This window comes from Microcebus murinus, chromosome 2 (assembly GCF_040939455.1).
Source record: "Microcebus murinus isolate Inina chromosome 2, M.murinus_Inina_mat1.0, whole genome shotgun sequence".
NCBI classification, from domain to species: Eukaryota; Metazoa; Chordata; class Mammalia; order Primates; family Cheirogaleidae; genus Microcebus; species Microcebus murinus.
In genome coordinates, this window is record NC_134105.1 from 10,493,977 (window position 1) to 10,517,415 (window position 23,439).

Sequence of the window (23,439 nt, forward strand, 5' to 3'; positions counted from 1 at the left end):
CACCAGGCTGTCGGGCCTCCTGCCCTGGGTGCCAGGGGCACGGGAGGGGGCTGGGGGTAGCCTGGGGAGATCCCACAGGCGTGAGTCAACAAGAGGAGCTGAGAAGACTCCGCAGGTGTAGATCTCTGACTTCTGGAACAGCACCTGTATGCAAGAAGTGCTTAATAGATGTTTGATGAATGAGAGAAAACTTTGGACCCAGACTTGGCTTCCTGTGACTTCACCGTGTCACCTCAGCTAAGTCACTGCTCTCCCCCAAGCCTTGGTTTACCCAGCTGGAAGGTGAAGGGGCTGGACTGAGGGTCTCTGGGGGCCCTTCCAGCCTGACCAGCAGGTGGGACTGTCCCTGCGGGGCCCAGGGGTGCCGGGAGTGGAGTACGGCCACAGGGCCTGGGGTTCAGAGCTCCGGGCTGTTCCAGGCAAGCTCTGCACAGCAGGGGGCAGGGAAGGGGGGTGCAGGGGAGGGGACCCCCAGGCCGAAAGAGCCCACAGCTGGTGCCAACAACGTGGGGGCAGCCCCAGAGCCCACTGGTTGCCCCAAGGCCTGAGGCAGGTGATTCTCATGCCCTGGTGGTGCCAAGACTCACCTGGGCCCAGGTAGCTTAGTCTTGTGGCCACGAAGCCACTTCCCCAGCTGCAGTTATTCACCCCTGCCCCCTCACCCACCAATTAATCAGTGCTGGGGTCTCCAGCCAATGGCCCGGGGGCTAGGTCTGGCTTACAGGTGGGCTTCGCTTGGCCCCACAGTATTCTGTGTTTAAGAAATGTTGACTTCTAACGCATCCGCCCCGGCAGGCTCCGTTCCCTTGGCCGCAGTTGCCGCCCCTCCCTGTTGTCTCAAATCTGTCAGCTCACACGTTTATCTTAACTGCCTGGCCCTGAAGGCATCTTTATTTATTTAAAAAATTTTTTTTGCTTTTCCAAAATATTTTACCTCCTTTTTATTTTTAAATTTTTTACTTATTATTTAAAAAAATAGGGGGTACAAATTGAATTCCGTTACACGTGTGTGTTATATAGCGGTGGAGCCTGGTGCACCCCCACCCGAGTAGCGCAGGTGGTACCCCACAGGCAATTCTCAGCCCCCAGCCCCGTGCCCATCATAACTCCTGCGTGACCCCTGAAGGCAGCTGAGTTTGGAAGCTCTGATCTAGCTCAGCTCTCTGTTTTGCGAATGGGGGGTTGTGGGGCAGGGGCTCCGGGGCTCACGGCGTCTTAGGTTATCTGAGGTTGGAAGAGCGCTGGAGACTCCAAGGTCTCGTTTTCAGATCTCTGTGCCAATATCATTTCTTCACCTAGGACTTCTCTGATCACCCCACTCAAAGCAGCACCCCGATCCACTCTTCCCCTGGGCTTTCTTGGTCCTTGTCATTTCAGACATCACCGTCACCACCCTGTCAGTTTGTTACTGTCTCTCTGGTTGTAGCCCCAAGAGGAAAGGAGCGTGGTTGTCTTAGCCACTCTTGTGTCCCCGGGGCCAAGAATAGCGTCTGGCATGTGGAAGGTGCTCACAAAAGTTGTTGAGAAGGGAGAAAAAGAGACCCTGGACATTGTGGCCCCAGCACCAGGCACCTTCTGTGCAATGGTTTCCCTGGGTTGTTCCAGAGACGCCCTGGGTTGCCTTAGAGCCCCACAGTCACGGGGCAGCCGGCAGCCCTCTGCCCTGCGGGGCTGGGTTTCAGGCTAACCGGGGCAGGCCCGTGCTTCCTCCTGCCAGAGGGAGGGGCGGTGATGTCAGAGGGCTTTCCCACCCCTCTGCCCCCCAGCTGACCCATCCGGCCTGAAACCCCAAGTTCAAACAGACCACAGCTCAGGTGTGCAGGATGTGCACTTTGTGTGTTGTGGGCAGGGCAGGGGCCCAGGCAGGTCACGGTGTCTTAAAAGAATGTTCTTCGAGCTGGAGGAAAGAAGAGGGGAGGCAGGGTGGGGAGAGCAGAGGGTGGGCAGGGAAGCCAAGAAGAGGAAATGCTGCTTATTTTCCTCAAAGTGAGGGTAAAGAGGGCGGCCTCATTTTTTTTCTAATAGTAAAAATATTTGTTTTTCATGTTTGATCGTGAACATGATTGGAACAATACAGGAAAGCATGTGGAAGGCAAAAAGAACCTGACACTTTAGCCCCCAGGGATGTATCAACCATTAGCCCTCCAGAGTCGGACGGCTGGGGCCCAAATCCTAACCGGACCGACGTCCAGACACAAACCTTGGGAGGGTCCCTGACTTCTCGGTGTCTCAGCTGCTTCGTCTGTGAAATAGAGACGTGCTGATCCTCCTCTCCCCTCCTCTGCCCTCCCTCTGCTCTCCCACCCTGCCTCCCTTCCTCCTTCCTCCAGCTCGCAGAACATTCTTTTAAGACGCTGTGACCTGCCTGGGCCCTGCCCTGCCCACAACGCAAAAAGGACACATCCTGCACACCCATGCTGTGGTCTGTTTGAACTTAGGATTCCAGGCTTGATAGCATCTGCCGTCCAGTATTACTGTAAGGAAGTGAATATACGGAAAGGTCTTAGAACAGTGCCTGGCACACGGTGAGGGCTGTGTACGTGTTTGCTAGCTCATCGTCTTCAGTGTCTGCCGACCACAGCTCTTTATGCACCAACCTGCCTGCCTTCCTTCCTCTCTCTTTCCCATCAGTTCAGTTCACCCCCTCCCGTCCCCATTCACCCACCCACTTACCCATCCACCCACCCACCCACCCACTTACCCATCCACCCACCCACCCATCCCCATTCACCCACCCACCCATCCCCATCCACCCACCCACCCATCCCCATCCACCCACCCACCCACCCACTTACCCATCCACCCATCCACCCATCCCCATGCACCCACCCACTTACCCATCCACCCACCCACCCATCCCCATCCACCCATCCATCCACCCATCTACCCATCCATTCACCCACCCATCCACCCACCCATCCTCCCACCCATCCTCCCACCCATCCACCCACCCATCCTCCCACCCATCTAGCCAGCCAACCATCCACCTATTCACCCATCCATCCACCCACCTATTCCCATCTACCCATCCATTCACCCATCCACCCATCTACCCATCCATCTACTCACCCATCCACCCATCCATCCACCCACCCATCCACCCACCCATCTAGCCAGCCAACCACCCACCCATCCACCCACCCATCCACCCACCCATCCACCCACACATCTACCCACCCAACCATCCATCCATCCATCCACCCATCCACCCATCCACTCACCCAATCATCCATCCATCCATCCATTTAATCTTCTCTAATGGGAACATGCCCATTACTTGTCAGGAAGCTGCTTTTCATACTCCAAATTACATTCCGTATGAAACAGAGATGTTTATGTCAATAAATTTGTTAAACAAAATAGCTCCGGTGCTGGTTAGTTGGGGTTTGGGGTGGAGGTGATGGAAACCGTCTCTGAAGTGCTGTTTTTCTGGGTTCTGTATCCGTGGGATAAACCCAGGCTTTGCCTCGATGCCTTTAGGTGGGATGAACTTTGGAGATCCCTAACATTTGCAATCACGTGTGTTGGCAATAAGAAAGATCATTCTGGAAAGATCTTCAAAAATCAAAAGTAACCAAATAAATGTTTATGTCATTTTTATATCTCCTGGCTCCCTAACCAGCCTGGGGATTCCTGGAGGCAGGGACTGTGTGTCCCTCGCACTTTCCTTCAGACGGGAGGTTCACCAGGCAGAAGTTTTCTCCTTCCTGCGTCTCTCCCTGCGCATGCCCACCCCGACCTGTGGGTGGGGGAGTTCTGGTCCGCGTGTCCTTTGTGCCACTCCATGATAACCCCCAGGAATGAGGGGACCCCATGGCTGAGGAAGGGCGTGCTCTGATTCCAGAGGGAAGCCCTTCCCATCACCCGATGCCCAGTGTGGAGGGAATTGAATGTCACCTGTCATTCACCATCTCCACTCAAAGGTCTACTACACCCCTCACGTTTAATACGTCTGACACTGAACCCCCCCCATGCCCAACTCGCCCACGCCAGCCTCCCCCATCTCTGGCGACAGCTCCGTCCTACTACTGCTCCTGCCACAAACACTGCGGCCATCCCTGGCCTCTCCCACGCCCACATCCCTTTCAGCCCTGTCTTCAAGACACATTCAGAATCCAGCCACTTCTCACCACTGTCACCGTTACCCGGGGCCCAGCCGCCACCAGCTCCTGCCTGGGTGACGGGGACGCCTCACTGCGCCGTCTCGCGCGATGCACATTCTGCTCACTTAGCGTTGCCTGTGGCCTGTCTGCCCCGAAATACGAATATTGTCAGAGCGGGGATCGTGGTCTGTCCTGTTCGTAGTCACGTCCCTGTCACCTAAAGGGGTGCCTAACAGACGGTGCCTAAGAGACACTTGTCACATGAGCACGTGAGATCTTACAAGCACGCTCGGGACAGGTTGGAGTGGGAACGCAGGCCTGAGCTGAGTGGAGCCGGTGCTCCCGGCCAGTGCTCTGAGCTCCCTGCCACGTGCCCTCCTCTCTGGCTCGCCGCGGAGGCTCACCTGGGACGGCTCCGCCATCTCTGGAGTCTGGGCACAAGGGCAGCAACCCACCTGGGGGGAGTATGGTGTGGTGTGGCGCGGCAGGTGGACCCGCGTGCCAGTGACGGCTCTCCACTTGCTAGCACGGTTCTCGTGCCCTCTGCAGAGCGAGGTGCAAGTCATCACTGTGGGCATTTCTCGAAGTGGACACTGAGTTCCAGGCACCGCGCTAAACCTCCTGCACGTGGCTCATGTCACCCCCACATCAACCCAGTGGGACCAGGTGCTGCTGTTACACCGGGGAAACTGAGCCACAGAGAGATTAAACAATTCTAGAATGATCTTAGGAGGTGATAGGCAGGGCTGGCACGTAGTCAGCCCTCACGAACGCCGACGTCGTTACAGCTGGGCTTCAGGCAGCCGGCGTCTGAGAGGGGAGGGCAGGGCCTCTGAGGGGTCTCTGGAGGCTCCACCCGGTGCCCAGCCGAAGCCCTCCTTCCCCACCCTCCAAGAGGCCCTGGGTGCCTCCTCCCCAGACCTCCTGGATTGACAGCCTTGAATGAGCAGGGCGGCACGGAGCCAGGAGGTGGGGACCCGGCTCAGGCAGGCTAATCAGGTCACGGGGTGAAATTAAAAGGGAGGAGGAGGGCAGCAGCCAGTCAGAACCCACACTCCTTCCTGGCGACCAGATGCCCAGGAGAGGAGCTGGGGAGCCGGGGGACAGGATGGCCCCGCAGAGAGCTGTGCAGCTGTCCCTGAAGACGCCCACCCACGCCGTGTGTGTGGTGGGAGTCGAGATGCTGGTGGACGTGCACAGGTGAGCGGCGGGCGGCGCCTTCCTGGCTGCAGAGAACCGGGCTGGCACGGACGGCCGAGGCAGTGGGGAGGGAGCCCAGTGGGCCAGTCGGGCATGCCCGCGGTGCTGGCGGGAGCTTGTTTTGACAGCAGAGAAGGTGGAATTGGCTGCAGATCCTGGCAGGGAGGGACCAGGGGCTGCTCAGGTGCTCCCTGGGTGTCTGGCTCCCGGGCACCAGGGCCAGGACATTGGCCTCAAGGCCCTGGATAGGCCTCAGGGTTGTGACTCTGAGCCCTTTGGGGTCTGGGCTCTGCTTGGGAAGCATCAGAACGAATTGTCACTCAAGACAGGGAAGCATTTAAAAAAAACAAAAAGTGTTACGGCTCTTTTAGAATCTGTCTAGCAGGCTCCCCCCTCCCTCGATTTCTTAGCCCCCACCGGGTGTCTGTGAGGTGGAGGATGAGTGTGGCAGCCCGGAGGTGGCTGGCGCGGCCGGGAAGGCTGGGTTCAGGCGGGAGTGGTGAGGGCACAGCACCGTGAGTAATGGGAGGAGGGAATCGGAGCAAGACCTGGGATGTGTGTTTGCCACGGGATGGCGGTGATGACAGTGATGATGGTGGTGATGGTGGCGATGGTGGCGATAGGAAGGTGATGCTGGCAATAATGGCATCCAAGGGGGCAGCGGTCACATCAGCTTCTGCTGTTGGCCCAAATCCTCCCTGTCCTGGCTCTGCCCACATGGGGGCCCCGGCACCTGGCCCGGCCTCAGTGTCCACAGTTGGCCACCGAAGGAGGTGGACTTGGTGATCTCTGGGACATTTCCAACTCTGACAGGCTGTGGACTCCACACTTGCTGGCCTAGTGGGGCTCAGGGTTGGAGTCCCCCTCAAAGAGGAGCTGGGCTGGCTAATGACGCCAGGCCCACCTAGCCTCAGGTGATCCTCTGCCCCGAAGTCCTCTCTGCTCCTCTCCTGGGCGGGGTCCTGGGGCCCCAGTGCCCGGGCCGGGGAGGACAGCCAGGAGCCCTGGAGGCTAGGCCTGGACTCTGCTGGGAGCCCTGGCACGGGGGCTGGTTCTCCTGAGTCTAGGTGGCCAGTGGAGACCCCATTTTTTCCTGCCCTGTTAACAAAGGGTTGCCAGGTTTAACAAATAAAAATACAGGATGCCCTGTTAAGTTCAAATTTCACATAAAAAATAAATAACTTTTTTAGTATATTGCATAGGACATTCTTACACTCTAGAATCTGTTGTTCGGCTGGCACTCAAGTCCAGCCAGGCAGCCTGTGTTTTATCTGGCCGTCCTACCTTCACGCTGAGAGCAGAGAAGGGGTCCCTGGTGGGCCTCACCTTTCCCGATTCCAGGCTGTTTCTGGAAGGTAATCTGGGGCTCTGTGTGGCGCTGCTAACGCCAGGACCTCTCATGGGGAGCCCAGAGTCCTGGGTTCGGGTCCCAGCTCTGCTGCAGTCTCTTGCTGCCCGACATGGGCCAAGCCACTCGTCCCCGTCTGAGCCCCAGTGAGATGAGCTGAGTCCCCTCTGCAGTTGGGCATGGAGGTTAAGCGCCCGGACCCCGCAGTGGAACAGACCTGGGTTCTCATCCGGGCTCAGTTGGTGGCTGTGTGGGCCTGGGCAAACTGCTACACTTCCCTGAGCCTCAGTTTCTTTGTCTGAGAAATGGGGAAACAATAGCACTGACCTTAATGGGTTTGGGGGAAGATAAAGGAGACCAAGCGTGTGCAGGGCGGGCTTGCCTGCACGGTGGGTGCCCTGGGGGTGCCCGTGGCTCACGGGCGCCCTTTTTCCAGCATCTGTTCTTCCCATCGCACCTGAGAGCGAGGAGGAGACGAGCACAGCTGAGGGTGCGTGTGGCGGGAGCACAGGACGGTGTGTCTGGGAGGGTCCTCTGGGAACTCCAGGCACCTGGCCCGGCTGAGGGGCGACAGGAAGCTGCCTGGGTGGTTCCTGGCTGCTGTCCCCTGTTTGGCCCTGGGGGACGACGCTGCCTCAGGGTCCTGAACGGAACACACACCGGAGGCCTCCGCCCGCCGGCCCTGCATGAACCTCCACCCCGGACACTGGCGGGGGCTGGGGTCTTAGCTACTGAGCGTCTCTAAACCAGAACACGGACGTTTATTGGGCAGCAATAAGGCAGAGCTCCCTGCCAGCCGGGGCTGCGGCAGGTGGAGCAAGGCGGGCAGGGGAGTGTCGGCCTGCGGAGGTTTTTGAGAGGAGCCCGACGCTCACGCCAGGCCCGGGCTGGCCCCGAGGAAGGGGCTGCCCTGGGTGATGAATGATGAACTTGGGACCTCCGCCCCCCATTTGCCCCGTGCCCGGCTCCCGCTGAAGCCAAGCAAGGGGTTTCTAACTGGGCTCGCTGGCGGGAGGGGACGCCTCCTGGGAGGGGGTGTGCCGGTCACCTGAGCTGCTCCGAGTCTGAGGCCCCCAGGAGATGGGCGTGTAGGGGCAACACCACCGGAAGTGATTAATTCCCCCAGGGGCTGTGTGGACTGGTTATTTGGAGAAATATTTGTGTTTGGGGTAATCGTGTGCCCCGGGGTGTCCCAGCCTGAGGAACCCTTAGGAATCCCGACTCAGCATGTGGCCGGGACCCCCCACCCGCACCCCAGCAAGCTGGCTCGCCACCCGCCCCTGTGCCCCAGTGCCCCAGTGGGCCGGCTCCCCACCCACACTCCTGGCTCTGGCCAGACTGCCCTGGCCGTCCCCGTCCTTGCCTGGGGGCTGGAGGTGGCTCACGCCAATAAAGCATGGGCAGCGCAGGGAATGCGTGAGTGGGTCCAGCGAGGCCCTCCGTGTCTGCCCAGGGGCTGGGATCCGAGCCCCAGGCTGGAGGCCATAATGAATGTTTATCATCTGGCATGAAGAAGGCTGGCTGGGCAGGGGACGGGGACATTCTCCTGGACTTCTCCCAGGCCTTCCCCACCCCTGCCAAAGCATCAGTGCAAAACAGACTCTTCAGATGAGGGCGCAGTCGAGTCAGAGGGGTACAGGGGAGGGTGCTGTAGGGCCTCTCAGATGCATTTTCTGGGGTTCCCTGTATTTCAGAAAATGAAAACACCAAGACGGAGCTGTAAACTGTGTGGCATACTTAGTGTGCACATCGAGTAAATTAATGCCTTTAACTGGCGTAGAACAATGAAGCATAATTGTGCTCTTCATGGGATAATTACAGGATTGGTGCCGACACTAATTTCTAGCGACCGACAGGCTGCCGGCGCTGGGCTGGGACGCCTCTGTCCTCGCTCCATCCTGTCGCTGTGTCACCGACACAGGAGGGACGCCCTTCGTGAGAAGGGGTGTTAAAAGTTCAAGTGTCCGTGTTCCTGGGGAATGTGAGGCCGGCCGGGTCATCCATAGGGGCTCGCAGAATCTGCACTTGGCTCGGCAGCTCGGGCATTCCTGAACGTGAAGTGCTGGCGTCGGCAAGGGCCTCGGACGCCAGCCAGCCCCGGTCTACAGCCCTCCCGCCCCCCTGGGCCCTGCTGCCCTGCCATGTGGGACCCCCTCAGGCGCCCCACCTCCTGCGCTGCCCTTCCTGTCCTTGCCGTGCTCTCATCTTAGAAGGTGTCCTCATTCTGCTCGTTCTCCTCCTCCCTCTCAGCTCCCGTCCCTGCCACCCCCGGCTCTCCTGCCCCCTTCCCAGTTCACAGCCCCCCTCTCACTGTGGCCGGGCTGGGGGCTGAGAGGGCCAGCTGCAGGGCTCGCTCTAGATGCTGCGGTTCCTCCCGCCCCCCACAGCGCTTTCCCTCCACCGTGCTGTCCTCCCTCCACCGTGCTGTCCTCCCCTTGCTCTGTCCTCCCTCCACCATGCTGTCCTCCCTCCACTGTGCTGTCCTCCCCTTGCTCTGTCCTCCCTCCACCATGCTGTCCTCCCCTTGCTCTGTCCTCCCTCCACCATGCTGTCCTCCCTCCACTGTGCTGTCCTCCCTCCACCATGCTGTCCTCCCCTTGCTCTGTCCTCCCTCCACCATGCTGTCCTCCCTCCACTGTGCTGTCCTCCCTCCACCATGCTGTCCTCCCCTTGCTCTGTCCTCCCTCCACCATGCTGTCCTCCCTCCACCGTGCTGTCCTCCCCTTGCTCTGTCCTCCCTCCACCATGCTGTCCTCCCTCCACCGTGCTGTCCTCCCTCCATCATGCTGTCCTCCCTCCACCATGCTGTCCTCCCCTTGCTCTGTCCTCCCTCCACCATGCTGTCATCCCTCCACTGTGCTGTCCTCCCCTTGCTCTGTCCTCCCTCCACCGTGCTGTCCTCCCTCCACCGTGCTGTCCTCCCTCCACCGTGCTGTCCTCCCTCCATCATGCTGTCCTCCCTCCACCATGCTGTCTTCCCCTTGCTCTGTCCTCCCTCCACCATGCTGTCATCCCTCCACTGTGCTGTCCTCCCCTTGCTCTGGCCTCCCTCCACTGTGCTGTCCTCCCCTTGCTCTGTCCTCCCTCCACTGTGCTGTCCTCCCCTTGCTCTGTCCTCCTTCCACCATGCTGTCCTCCCTCCACCGTGCTGTCCTCCTCTTGCTCTGTCCTCCCTCCACCGTGCTGTCCTCCCCTTGCTCTGTCCTCCCTCCACCGTGCTGTCCTCCCTCCACTGTGCTGTCCTCCCTCCACCGTGCTGTCCTCCCCTTGCTCTGTCCTCCCTCCACCGTGCTGTCCTCCCCTTGCTCTGTCATCCCTCCACCGTGCTGTCCTCCCCTTGCTCTGTCTGGAGCAGCGTGGTCTCTTCTCTGTGGCTTCTAAGCAGGCGCTCGCTCTGCCGGGCCACCTGCCCCTCGAGGGTGTGGGGGTTGGGATGTGGGGCTGGAGGAGCTGGAACTCCATACCCAGCCAAGGACAGCAGCCACCGGGGAGGGGAGCCCCGGCTGTGAGCCGGAAAGGGGGGTTCCAGATGCTGCCCTCCAGGCGGGCACTGGGCCCTTGGGGCTGGTGCTGAGGAGGCTGGGACCTGCAGGGTCGTGGCAGGACCTGGCCTCTCAGGTGACACAGACCTGCGTTTGGGCCTCCAAGTGCATCCTGGGCCCCAGAGCAGAGAACCCGGTCACCCTGCACGTGAGGCCAAGGCCAAGCCCGCCGAGTGCTTCTTCTTCGTGCCTTCCCAGCACGTCAGCGACACCTGCTGCCCCACCCGCTCTCGGGCACCTGCGGGGGAGGGGGGCAGAGGGAAGGCCAAAAACTCCCAGCAGGGCGCTGCAGAGGGAGCAGCTGGAATGTCCAGCCAGGTGGGAGGAGGGACGAGCAAGCTGGGGCTTCGGCTCACCCCAACCTGGAGGCTCCACCTGGCTGAGCCCGAGGGAGGAAGCCCATAGGGGGCAGGGCCACCGAGAGCCAGTCCCACCACCGCCGGGAACAGAGTGGCTCTGGTCACCGCTGCCGGCAGGTGGGGGGACAGGCTGGTCTTTGCGGGCTGTGTGACCTTGGGCCAGTCACTTAGCCTCTCTGAGCCTGTTTTCTCCCACGCTAGATGGGCATGACCTCGTTTATTGTTTGTGCCCGTGGAGTCCGAGCTTTGTTTTCCCATTTCACGGATGAGCAGTTCCACAGTCCGCAGAGCGCAGGTGCACTTAGGAAGAGGAGAAGTGACACAGGACTTGGACCCTAAACTCAGGGCCCCTCCTCTGAGGGACGCTGCGGTCCCCAGCCCCCACCCGCCTCTGCTGGCAGACTGAGTGAAAGCTGCCCCTCCTCCCTGGCCCCCAGTCCTGGGAGGGCGGGGCCGCCTGGGGAAGGGCCGTCCAGCCTGGGCCCTGAGAGCCGCCCCTCCCTGAGCAGTGACAGGGCGGAAGGCTCCCGCGATCGGTATGGGTAGGAAGGAGGGAAGGAGAGGACACAGCCACCCACGTGTCACTCTAGCCTTCCACGAAAATGCCTGTGTGTGCCGTGTGGTCTGCGGGCCACCGGCCATCAGGCCATCACCTCCCTGACCTCGGTTAGCCATAGCCAGCCCGGGGGCCGGGGGGACCAAGGGGAAACCAAAGCCGGGCTTGGTTTTCCAAGGAGCCCAGGGGCAGGGCGCTGGGCGGCCCTCCCGCTGCCTGGCACCCACGCCTCTTCTCTTTCACCAGCGCTCCTGGCCACCCGCCCTGCGCCTGGCTCTGGGGGTGGCGTGATATGGCCCGTGCCCACCTATGGGGGGCTCCCGCCTTAGCCGGGAGGTCACACAGATTTCAGGATGTGGCGTTTAACGGTCACAAGCCCAGTCCATTTTCTTGCCCAGGTAGGAGGGTAAAGGGAGGTGCAAGAGGCCTTATCCACAGGGCCTGCGTCCTCTCTTGCCCGGGTCTGCCCACTGCTCCATGTCCTTCAGACACCCTCTGTGACAGTAAGGACAGTGATGGTGGCCCTGTTTTAAGTGCTCACTGCACTATCTCAGTTAAATCTCACGACAAGCCTGTGAGGTAGGGACTACCGTGATCTCATCTTGCGTACAAACTAAGGCACAGAGAGGTTGAGACACTTGTCTGAAGACACACAGCCCACCAATGCCAGAGCTGGGATTCGGACCCAGGTCTGCCTGATTCCAGATTCTGTGAGCTGAACCTTAAGATCACCCATGATCTGGGAATCTTCCAAGTTGCCGGGTCAGTCTGCAGGGTGGAGTGGGGCAGGGCAGCAGCCAAGCTTTGGAGGCAGAACCAGGTGGGGTCCCTGGCTAGCTCTGCCGCGGTCACCCTCTCTGGGATCTCTCTGCATTTCGGTTCGTGTCCTGTGAGAAGGGGAGAGGCTCAGCAGGCGGAGGCTGGGGATGGAACCAGAGAGGGGTCAAAACACCCCGCAGACTGTGCTGTGCCTGCCCGTGCGGGCCCAGGGGTGGCTGGTTTCTGCTCTCCTGGAGCCCGGGTGGTGCCTGGCGCGCTGAGGCAGAGCCGCTGGCAGCTCTAATGGGAGCTCCATGCGCCCCTGGGGGGCTGCTGGCCCAGCACTGGAGCCCGGGGTGGGGGCGGCCAGCTCTGTGGGACTGTCACTCTCCTGCACAACCGCCCACAGAGCTGCTGCTCCAGAGGGGGCCTGCAGGCTCCTGCTGGCGGATCCTGCGGCATTTCTTGTGGCTCCCGCCAGGACACCTGGAGATTGGCACCTGCAGGGCTCTGGCGGGCGGGAGGCTGGCGGGCTCAGCGGGCACTGGCTGCTCCCCAGCCTTTCCGTCTGACTCTGCGTAACTCTCCCCTCCCGCCCCCACCACTCACCCGGCACAGTGCCCCACACGACCCCCACCCCCAGGCGATGTCCCAGCGGGGCTGCTGTGCTCCTCTTTCCCTAGAGACCAGGTGGGAAACTTCCCAGTCGCTGAGATAGGCTGGCCTGCAGAGCCCCAGGGGGCGGGAGCTTCTGGGAGGCAGTTGCAGCCAAGCAAAAGGAAATGCTTTCTAACGACCTGAGCCCTCAAAGCAGAGAGGGGTGTGAGGTAGTGAGCTGCCCGTCACGGGAGTGTTCCTGCTCCCAGGCCCCTCCGACCCAAGCCCAGGGCAGACAGGGACCAGGAGGTCACGGGCACCCTCCTCCTGGCCTGCACTGGCCTCGCCCCCGCAGGTTCTCGTGCATGGGTGGGGACAGGTGGAAGTGACTTTCCTGCCTCGGTTCCCCAGCCTCAGAAACCTCCTTCCTCCATCCGCCCCGACTGTCTTTTCCTTCCAGTCCCCGACAGGGACGGCTTTGCTGCCTGTGCAACCCGAGGAAAGTTACTTAACCTCTCTGAGACGATTTCTTCATGTGTTGAATGGGGACAGGGACACGTACCTGGGAGGGTTGTTGGGAAGCGCACATGAGATCATGGGTATCAAGAGCTAAGCATGTGCCCTGCACGTGGTAATTGCCTGAAAAGGCGGGCCCTTCCGGCCCAGCGCTGTGTGTGACATGCTCCCTCAGGGCCTGGCCAGCGGTGGGCACAGCCCCTGGCATGGCTGGGGATGGCCTGTCCCGTCCCCTGCACCTCCTTTCGTGAGAGTCTCTAAGGATGTTCTCCATTCTCCCCGTAGCCTGTCCATCAGACCTGGTGCACCTGCCCTGCTCTGGGCACGGGGAGGGGACGTTGCAGGGTGGTCAGGAGGATGCGGCTCTGGGCCGCACAGGGGCCCCTGGGAAGGTCTCAGCCGGGGCCGTGGGGGCAGCGGAAGGGCGTGGAGCAGGCTGGGTTTTGGGGGCGGGTGGGGGTCGCTCTGAGAAGAGTAATAGTGACGGAGACGACAACCTCTGACACTGGTGGGTGTTTCTCTCCAGATGCATCATCTCACAGAGCTCCCAGCAGCCCTGGGAAGTAGCTCTTTGGATTGTGCCCATTTTACAGAGGAGGGAAATCGAGGCTCAGAGCAGTAGAGGGACCAGATCTGAGGCCACACTCCACTGCACAGAAGAGGGGGCATTTCAAGTGGGTCTCGAAGAATGCAAAACACTGCCACCTTCAACCCTGTCCCTGCCTTGTGAGGGCACAGGCTCATCAGCATAACAATGGAAATGATGACAAAGATAATGACAATAATTACAAGGACACTCAGCAGGGGTGACTCCTGTAGTTGTAATGACTGTGGCCCCTTTCATTTAAAGGGGTGCTTTTGAATCCATTGCCTCACCTGGCTGCGTTTGGGGACATGCCAGGACTGCATACCTGGGGTTCGGTTGGGTCTGGGGGCTGCACCATGAGATGTCACCAAAGGGACAGGGCAGGTGAAGATTGGGAGGGGCCCGGGAGCAGCTTGGAAGAACTGGTGGGGGCAAATCCCACTGTGGGGCAGCCGGGACTCATCCCGAGCCCCCACGCCTGCCTGTCACACCCCCAGAGAGCAGCCCAGGGATCTGGGCCCCTGAGAGATGCCCCACCTGCGGGGCCGGGGCAGGGGTGGGGGTGGGATGGCAGGGAGTGACAGTCCAAGGCAGCATGGTGCCCGCCTGGCGTCACTTGCCCCGCTAGGGCACTGGCGAGAAGCAGCAGCCCCCTACCTTGGCTCTTCCTGGTAGTTTCAAAGGTCCTGCTGTGGCACCAGCAGCTGAAGCCAACCTGGATGGGGTGACAGGGCTGAGACTTGAAGGCAGCAGGTGGGGCTGGGACTAGAACAGGCCCCACCCAGAGGCCAGGTGAGGAGATGGGAAGGTGCGGTCTGCAGGAAGCCACCTTTCCCCCAAGGCCCGCCCCTTGGGTGCCTCCCACTCCCCCAGCACCTGCAGGGGAGCGAGGGGCTGGGACCAGGAGCCCAGCGCCTGCCCCAGAGAGGGGTGAGGGAGGCACGAGCTACTGAGCCAGTTTGGGGTGGGAAGGGCCAGATCCAACTGCGGGAAGCCGTGCTGGGCTCACAGGGTCCCGACAGCCCGGGGGGACCGTCCCTGTCTTTGCTGTCCTTCTTTCATTGTTGTGATTGTTGTTATTATTTTCTACCAAGGCTCCGCATAGGGGGTTTTGGGGCCAGACTGTGACTTGCAGATGTCACCTTTCGGCCAAAGCTGGGATTGGCTCTACAGAGCCCTCCGCCCCTTGAAGGGGCTGCGTCTGGTGGTGGCCGTCTCTGAGCAAGGTGGGGCAGGGGTGTCCCGTGAATTGGAAACGCTTCTGCCACAAGCCGGGCGCCCTGGGCTCAGGCCACTTGCTCTCAGGGCGCATGGGCCGGGGCTCTGGGGCCAGGCGGGCTGCATTCAAATGCCAGCTCAGCCGCCTCCCGGCAGGGCAGCCCTGAGAAAGCCACTCTGTGGTTCCGAGCTGCCGCGTCCTCATGCGTAGGTGTGTATTGTGCTCCTGGTCTACACTGGTGCTGAGCTGGATGCGGAGGTGACAGCATTGGGAGAGAATAAAACAGAAACGTCCCTCCATTCTAGAGGGGGAGACGTGTGACCAGCAGGGCCACGATCTGTCGGGTGACCAGTGCCTCGGGTTGGAAGGAGGCTGGGGTCAGAGAGCAGTGGGTTCACGGTGTCACTCACGGCATGCTGTTTGCCACGGGGCGGTCAGGAGAGACTGGGCACACAGCAGGTATCTGTGAGAGGAACATTCCAGATCAAGAGAGCTGCATGCTGCAGAAGAGCCAGGAGCCGAGCCTGAGGGGTGCGGGAGGTCAGGAAGGTGGCTGGCAGACCGCACAGGCTCTGACTTTTGTTTTAAAAGGTCCCTCTGGCTGTCGTGTTGAGGACGGACTGTGGGGTGGGCGCGGGGAGAGGATGCAGGGAGACCAGCCTGTTGTAAAAATCCATGAGGGAAATGGGTGGCTTGGACAGGGTGTGAGCCCTGGCGGAGTGAGAGCAGCCAGCATCTGGCTCATCGTGATGGTGGAGCGGAAGGGACTCGCTGAGGGAGGAGTGTCAGGAAGCCAGGGAAGGGAGGACAGAGCTGAGGATGGAGCTGGGAGGGCTGGCAGGGGCAGGCTGGGAGGGGTGGCAGGGGCAGGCTGGGGGGGCTGGCAGGGGCAGGCTGGGGGGGCTGGCAGGGGCAGGCTGGGGGTGCTGGCAGGGGCAGGCTGGGGGGGCTGGCAGGTGCAGACTGGGAGGGCTGGCAGGGGGAGGCTGGAGGGGCTGGCAGGGGCAGGCTGGGGGGGCTGGCAGGGGGAGGCTGGGGGGGCTGGCAGCGGGAGGCTGGGGGGGCTGGCAGCGGGAGGCTGGCAGGGGCAGGCTGGGGGTGCTGGCAGGGGCAGGCTGGGGGGGCTGGCAGGTGCAGACTGGGAGGGCTGGCAGGGGCAGGCTGGGGGGGCTGGCAGGGGGAGGCTGGAGGGGCTGGCAGGGGGAGGCTGGAGGGGCTGGCAGGGGCAGGCTGGGGGGGCTGGCTGGGGGAGGCTGGGGGGGCTGGCAGGGGGAGGCTGGGGGGGCTGGCAGCGGGAGGCTGGCAGGGGCAGGCTGGGGGTGCTGGCAGGGGCAGGCTGGGGGGGCTGGCAGGTGCAGACTGGGAGGGCTGGCAGGGGCAGGCTGGGGGGGCTGGCAGGGGGAGGCTGGAGGGGCTGGCAGGGGGAGGCTGGAGGGGCTGGCAGGGGCAGGCTGGGGGGGCTGGCTGGGGGAGGCTGGGGGGGCTGGCAGGGGGAGGCTGGGGGGGCTGGCAGCGGGAGGCTGGCAGGGGCAGGCTGGGGGGGCTGGCAGGGGCAGGCTGGGGGGGCTGGCTGGGGCAGGCTGGGGGTGCTGGCAGGGGCAGGCTGGGGGTGCTGGCAGGGGCAGGCTGGGGGTGCTGGCAGGGGCAGGCTGGGGGGGCTGGCAGGGGGAGGCTGGGGGAGCTGGCAGGGGCAGGCTGGGGGGCAACTCGGAAGCAGGAGTCTGGCTGTGGACATGGGGATTTAACATGCTTGCCACCCACCCAGGAAGACACTCCGCAGACGGGTTGAGGTCTGGGAAGTGGGGACGGAGGTCTGGGAGTTCGGAGCACGTCCACGTGGCAGGTGGGGATCCGCAAGGGGATGGGTGCAGACAGAGAGGAGAAGGGGACCGAGGCCTGAGCCTGGGGCGGGCATGCTGGGGCCGCTGCACTCTCAGAGAGCCAGGGCGGGGAACCTGCTGGGGCCGAGGGAGCCTCTCCCAACTACGCCCTCTAGAACTGGTCGGGGCCATAGACGGTTCAGGGCCCTGCCGGGGCTACTGTGAGACGAACCTGCGCTGAACCTTCGTGGACCACCTGGTCTCCGTGAGCCCTTGCCCTGCCTGGGGGACTGCGGTGATGTTTGGGTCTCCTGGGCCAGTTCACGGTCAGTGCCGGGTAAAACTGGAAAAGTCTGACGAGCTCCTTTTCCCTAGTGCACGGACACCTGGAAAAAAGTTTAAGTCCTTTTGGGGAAGTCCGGGAGAAAGATTAACAGCATACATTTTTGGCTGTGTACCAGGGTCCTTTGTCAAGGAGACCTGATTGTTTATTTTTTAGGAAGTTTACGAGCCCGTTGTTAAACACAGCCATTATTTAAAATTAAACTACATACACCTAAAATTAAATAAACTATATTAAAAGCAAAGGTAATAATGCTGAAAACTCACCATTTCCTAATTACTGCATTCCACCATTAGCTGTGTAGGGTAGAAATAGCCCTACCAGGTGTCTCCTTGAGAGCTTGTTTGGAGGTTCTAGCAGGGAGCAAAGCACTCGTGTACCCTCGACCGGAGAACGGTCCTCCTCTGTCGGGGAAGGTCGCCCTCTTTTACCGAGCGCGCAGCTTCGGGAGGGACGCTCGTGGAGGTTGATGGCGGAAGGGGACACCCTCGTAGCCAGCCAGGTCAGCCGAATCAACCCTGGCGATCGACGGGGTGGCGGTGTCACAGCCAGATGGCCCTCACATCCCACGTATTTCTCTGAAACTCTGAGTTCAGTGACATTGGGCTGGTCGCGTGAAACCGGCCGCAGTGGGAGAATTTACATCACAGAAATCAGCCAAGGCTACAAATCAGGGCTTCGCTTATTGTTTTCTTGATGGTCCAGACCTCGGAAAGTGGTGGCGAAAGGTTGAAAATGCGGATTTAACTTAAAAGTGTGTTGTGTCTATAGTCATTACATTGTGGTTAGCACCTAAAATTGAGGAAGTATCTCCCCAGTATTATCTGATTCAGCCAAAAGCTGCTGATGTCCTTGGTGAATAGTGAAGTGTGACATGCACCTGTTTCACTGTCTTTCACCTTATTCATGAGCACAAGCAAAAATATCAGCCACATCCACACCGCATAGCACATTTAACGGCAATATTGGGGAGAGAACTAGCAGATCGGGATGCGATTGCACTTGTCAAGTCATGGTTGAGTTGCAACCACAGGTTGGCTACAGTTATAAGACAGGGTGTTCTGTGAGAATCAGTGGGCCACAGAGAATTTATAACACATTTCACAATAAAAAAGCAATATATGTTATATTATTATTTGCACGCAGTGTGCTACACATCATCTATACCAGTAAAATTTATAATAAATTATATGCATAAGACCCACCTTCCCTCCCGCCCCCCACCCCAAGAACTGGTTGTTAGACCTTTGCCAGCACACCACTGCCTGGGGTCGGGGGCGGGGCGGCGAGAGGACAGCGGGCAGAGCCTGTGTCCTGGTGGCCTAAGGGGAAAGTGTTTCCGGCACAGATGAACCTCGGGGCCAAGTGCCTTTGACAGTTTAGCAAGAGGAAGAAGAGGAGGGACCCTTGGATTCAGGGACACAGCGGTTTCCCTGGCGAGGCGGGGAGGAAAGGCTGATTGGAGGCGGCTTGCAGGGGCGATGGGTTGGGTGGCGCGTTCCTGCAGGGGGAGCGAAGCAATGAGGGGTCCGGGAGGATGACTTTAGGGTGGGTGGTGTTCACCGGACGTCTGCATGCTGGGTGAGAGAGAGTGAGGAGGGGGGTGGCCCTGAGCAGGGGACGAGTGCCCAGGCACTTCGCTCCTTGTCCCGAGAGGGCTCAGAGGCAGGTGGCCGGGAGGTTATGGGCTCTGAACGAGGAGGGGGAGGAGGGGACGGATGCTCCCACGAGAGGAGAAGGTGTGGAATGGTCATCTAAGACATTGACAGCAAGAAGAGGCTCGAGGAATGTCGCAGGACTGCCACACGGCGTCAGGGGTCCCTGGGATCAGCGGTCATGGGTCCGAGCGAGTGGCCGTCAGCCATGTGGCGCAGGTGCAGGGGGGTGGAGAGGCAGGTTTGGCGGAGGCTGGGGCGTTGCCCGGCAGCACGGGAGGGAAAGGCAGGCAAAAGGAGGGGAGCAATGCAGGGGCCACAACCGGCGACTGTGGAACCTAAACAGGCAAAGGGAAGACAGAACATGGTGGGTGAGGGACAGTGACAAGGGGGAGAGAGGTCGAGGGGCCCATCGGGGCTGAGGGCTTGGTGGCAGTGGCGTGTCAGGAGGGAGCCGGAATGCCAGGAGGTGGTGTCTGAGTGGGTGCTGACAGGGTCACTGGTAGTGGGTGCAGTTCTAGGTAATGACACTGTAGGGGGCCCGTCCATGGGACACAGGGCTGGAGCCAGGTGGGGGACAGGGTCACTGGAAGAGAGGTCAACGGAATGAGGGGCCAGGGTGCTGCCACACCACGCACGTGGCCACGTGGGGAGAAGATGGGCAAGGTGCCACATGACATGGAGGGATGAGGGCTGGCCAAGAAGGTGACATCCAGGCAGAGCCCCGGCAGGGCCGAGGGTGCGAGCCGTGTGGGGATCTGGGGAGGAGCATTCTAGGTAGAGGGAACGGCCAGTGCAAAGGCCCTGAGGCAGGACGGCCTGGCGTTATGGCATAGCAGGAAGGCTGTGGAAGGCCAGTGTGGCCAGAGAAAACTGAAGAGGAGGTCAGGGAGGTGGCAGGGGCAGATGGGGAGGGGCTTTGTATGCCACTGTGAGGACTTTGCCTTTTCCTGAGTTCGATGGAAACCACAGCTTTTGAGCAAAGGAACAGCACACTCTGCTGTGCGCAGAGTAGACTGGGGCTGGGGGCACAGGTGGGACGGGGAGCCCGGTGAAGAAGGTGCCCAGCAGCCTGGGTGGGCGGTGGTGGTGGCTTGAACCTCGGCCTTGGAGGTGGTGGGAGGTGGTGGGCCAGATGGACTCCCCTTGAGTCGGAGGATTTGGCAGTGCCAGATTGGGAAGAGACTTGGGCATGGGGTGGGGGTGTCCACAGTGGCCACCCATGCCCTGGCTGCCTGCAGCCCCTCCCAGGCCTCCTGGCCAGAGCCATGCCCAGTCCCCCCAGCCCTGGCAGCCCCGGCCCCCCACCCCGCCGTGGCCCCTCTCCTGAGCACCCCGGCTTCTCCCTCTCTCCCCTCTCTGCCAGCGACGTGCCCGAGGGCGCCAAGACCTTCAGGGTCTCTGGGAGCTCCGGGGTGGAGGTCTTTGTGGTCTACAATCCCGCACGGGTGACAGAGCCCACAGGCAAGGCCCGCTGGCCGCTGGGCGCCGAAGTGGACGTGGTCGTGTCCATGGACACAGCCAGCAAGGACTTGGACGACCGCAAGGTAAGAGCCTCTTCCTCTCGGTGGGGCTGGGTCGCCCCACGCCCCATCCAGGGCAAGAGCCCCCATGGCGCGTCCCCACCACAGAGCACCCTCCCGCGGCCGCGCCCCGCAGAGCCTCTTGCACCCGCGTCCCCACGACACAGCCCACACGGCTGCGCAGACGGGAACACACAGCCCTCCCGGCGCCCCATGGCTCGCGTGTGCGCGCGAATGACGCCTCCCCAAAACACGGGTCCACCCCGTCACCCCGCAGACTCACACACACCCTCCATTGGTCCCTGTACTCAGCCGCCACGCAGACCCCACAGCAACACGCGTGTGCATGCGTGCATAGCGTCCTGTGTGCTTGTCCCCCACGCCCGAGCAAGCTTCCCTTTCATTGCCCTTCCTGAGCTCCATGACACCTTCCTGAGCTCCAGTGACACCTTCCTCCCTCGCCCCAGCCCCAGGCACCTGCCACGCACGGTGACTCACTGGCTGGCTGACACGGCACAGGCCCTGCCTGCCCTGCACGCTAGCTGCGGGACTGCAGGCTTGGCTGGTGTTCCCCGTCCACTGGGGCCACCCTCGGGGCTCACTGGGGTGACCGGGGCAGTGCTTGGCGTGGGCTCCGGACTGTGCGACAGCTCTGTGACCACCGCCCGCGGTGCTGGGGGCGGGGCGGGTACTGGTCCCACTTCATGGATGTGGAGCCGAGACTTAGAGGCGTTGAGTGACTTGCCTAAGTCAATGGCACCAGTCAGCTGCTCCCACTGGGGTCCGCCACACCCCTGCCACCCCCCTGCCCCGCCCTGCCCCACAGACCTGCTCTGGCAGCTGGAGATAGCCCAGCCCGAGCCCACCCCCAGAGCCGCGAGTCCTGGGGCTTCAGCATCGGGACAACCTGTGGTCTCCGTGCCTCCCCTGGCTCTAAGCAGGACTGTCGGGATGTGTCCCCCGTTTCTCCTGCCCCTTCCGTCTCTGGAGGGGGTGCCGTGCGGCCTCAGAGCTAACTGTGTCCCCACAGGTAAAGGTCTTCTACTTCGGGGAGCCCGAGGAGGATGCTCTGGGCCACAGTGTGCTCTACCTCACTGGCGCAGGTAAGTGCCACCTCCCTGGTCTGCGTGCGCCCCCCCCCCAGATTGGCTGTTTGAGGGTCTCAACAGCTCCCTTGCGTGGAAGGCCCGTGGCCAGTTTCCTCCACCATCGAGGGCTTGGCCTTCTCAGAGACCTTTTATCCACCCTGGAACGGCAGAGATGAGACCCCGCAGTCCCTAAGGCTGTGAGAATCTAGAAACTTCACTGCCCAGGGGCCAAGAGCCGGACCCCAGCAGACCTCCTCCACCCGAGTCCCACGTGGGCTGCGGAGAGCCACGTGCCCCTTCGGCCAGAGCCCAGGGCAGCCCCTAGGACCTCAGGGCTCACCCCCAGCTGCCAGTTAAGGGCCAGCAGCACGTGATCTGGAAGCCCCAGGCCCCCAAGGCCTGGCAAGTCAACATGCTCAGACATGCAAGGAATTCCAGAGCCAAAGACTTGGTTCCCTCCGGTCCCCAGAGCCACAAGTGTCACCCACACTGGTCAGCCACAAGGGCCTCCCACGTGTTGGGTAGGGGCCCCAGGGGCAGAGCGTCCTGGTTCTCCTGGGCTTGGGACAGGGTAAAACTTGGCCAGCCTGGACATTATGGGCGTGAAGACGGGGCTGGGGGAGCCCCTGGCAGCCCCTCTCTGTCCCTTTGCAGATGTTTCCCTGGATGTCGACGCAGGCCGCATAGGCACGGTGAAGAGAAGCAGAGGGGACAAGGTGAGACCCTGCCCCCCGCTACCCCAAGACTGCAGGGTGGACAGGCAAACCTGTGGGTGGTCCCGGGGTGGAGTGCGCCCTCCCTCCAGCAGGGTGATGGGTTCCCAGGGCCTGGGGTGTCCGTCAGTGTAGGGAACCCATCCAGGGACGGCCAAATTGGCATGAATGGGCATTAACTTACACCATGTGACCGACATGCTGTGTGACGGCTGGAAAACAGCTTACCCTCTCTGGGTCTCATGCTACCTTGGAACTGGGATTGGTTCTCTTGCCTGCTGCTTTCTCCGTTTTGAGGGCTGTATGTAGACCTCTAAACATGGCGGATGTTCCATAAAAGGTTGTCGAGTGACAACGAAGGCAAGAAGAAGATTAGTCTTCTGGTGGAGGGAGCTACGGTGGTCAGCCCAGTTAACCCTGAAGAGTGAGGAGGAGGATGGGGTGGGCTCAGGGTATTACCCCACAGGAAGTATCCGGAAGCTGTCCTGGAGGGGATAGAGGTACAGTTTGCAGGAAAAGCCCCTAGGGAGGTGGCCTGGATCACAGGGCTCTGTGGGCGAGGTGGGGCGGGGCTGGCACGGATGGCCGTGCAGGTTGTCCACTGCACAAGGGTGCTTGGGTAAGGTGGCAGCTATGATACTCATCATGCCTGGGGTCCTGGTGCAGGGCGGCATCGACCCAGAGGGATGGACAGCAAGGCCACATAGGCTAGCAGGGGCCTTGTGCAGTCCCAAAGATCTGGGTTTGAAGGCCAACCATGCAACTTGGGGCTCACCTCCCAGAGCCTCCCTTTTCTCTTCTGTGAAATGGGGACAGTGAGCGCTGCCTTGTGTGTGCGATGGGTAAAGTGGAGGCGTGCCGGGGAGAGTGGCGGCCACAGAGGCAGGCAGGGCTCCAGCTCTCTTTCCTGCTTCATCGCGGACCTCAGCTTGCAGGGCCTGCAGGGTCCCGGGTGGGTGCTAGAGACGCCTGTGGGACAGGCCCCAGGAGAGCGCTGAGACGGGGAGAGCCTCCCACGGATTCTCCCACGCCCCACCCCAGGAAGAGCTAACGCTCAGCCGGCTTTCGGGGGGCCATTTCTGGGAGTGGAAACAGCACCCTCGCTCCTCCAATGCAGCGACTAGGTAGAGCAACTGTGTACGGTTGTGCAGGTTGTTCACTGCACAAGCATAGGGGGGCTTTGGGTCTAGAGCCTTGCCGGGAGCTCCAGTCCCCAGATCTATGACCCCTCTGTAAATTGTTAAGCAAAGCCAGAATACAAACGTCTCCAAGGTGACAAAGCAGCCAGCCCTGGCCCTGTCTAGAACCCATTCCTGGAGTCCCCTGGGGCCTGCTGACCTCCGGGACTTCTTGTTCTGCCACAGAAAACCTGGCGCTGGGGCCCTAAGGGCTATGGGGCTGTCTTGCTGGTGAACTGTGACCGGGACAGCCAGCAGTCCAGGGAGCCTGACCTTGCCAACAGCCAGCTGACCACACTAGATGGTGAGTGACACAAGGCACTGCCCAGGGGAT

General features: G+C 61.2%; 1 protein-coding gene and 1 non-coding gene across 2 annotated transcripts in view; both read left to right on the forward strand.

The window, feature by feature from the left end:
• Positions 1–5,163: 5,163 nt before the first annotated feature.
• Positions 5,164–23,439, forward strand: part of PADI1 (peptidyl arginine deiminase 1) — a 36,607-nt gene continuing 18,331 nt past the window's right edge. Inside the window, exons 1-5 of the mRNA XM_075994477.1 lie at positions 5,164–5,303; positions 19,970–20,150; positions 21,157–21,229; positions 21,869–21,930; positions 23,292–23,409. Coding sequence (XP_075850592.1) covers positions 5,176–5,303; positions 19,970–20,150; positions 21,157–21,229; positions 21,869–21,930; positions 23,292–23,409 — 562 coding nt within the window. The 5' untranslated portion in view covers positions 5,164–5,175. The remainder of the gene's footprint in view (positions 5,304–19,969; positions 20,151–21,156; positions 21,230–21,868; positions 21,931–23,291; positions 23,410–23,439) is intronic.
• LOC142869814 (U7 small nuclear RNA) lies at positions 5,655–5,718 on the forward strand. Its single transcript, XR_012918368.1, has one exon. It is a non-coding gene; the product is annotated as a U7 small nuclear RNA (small nuclear RNA).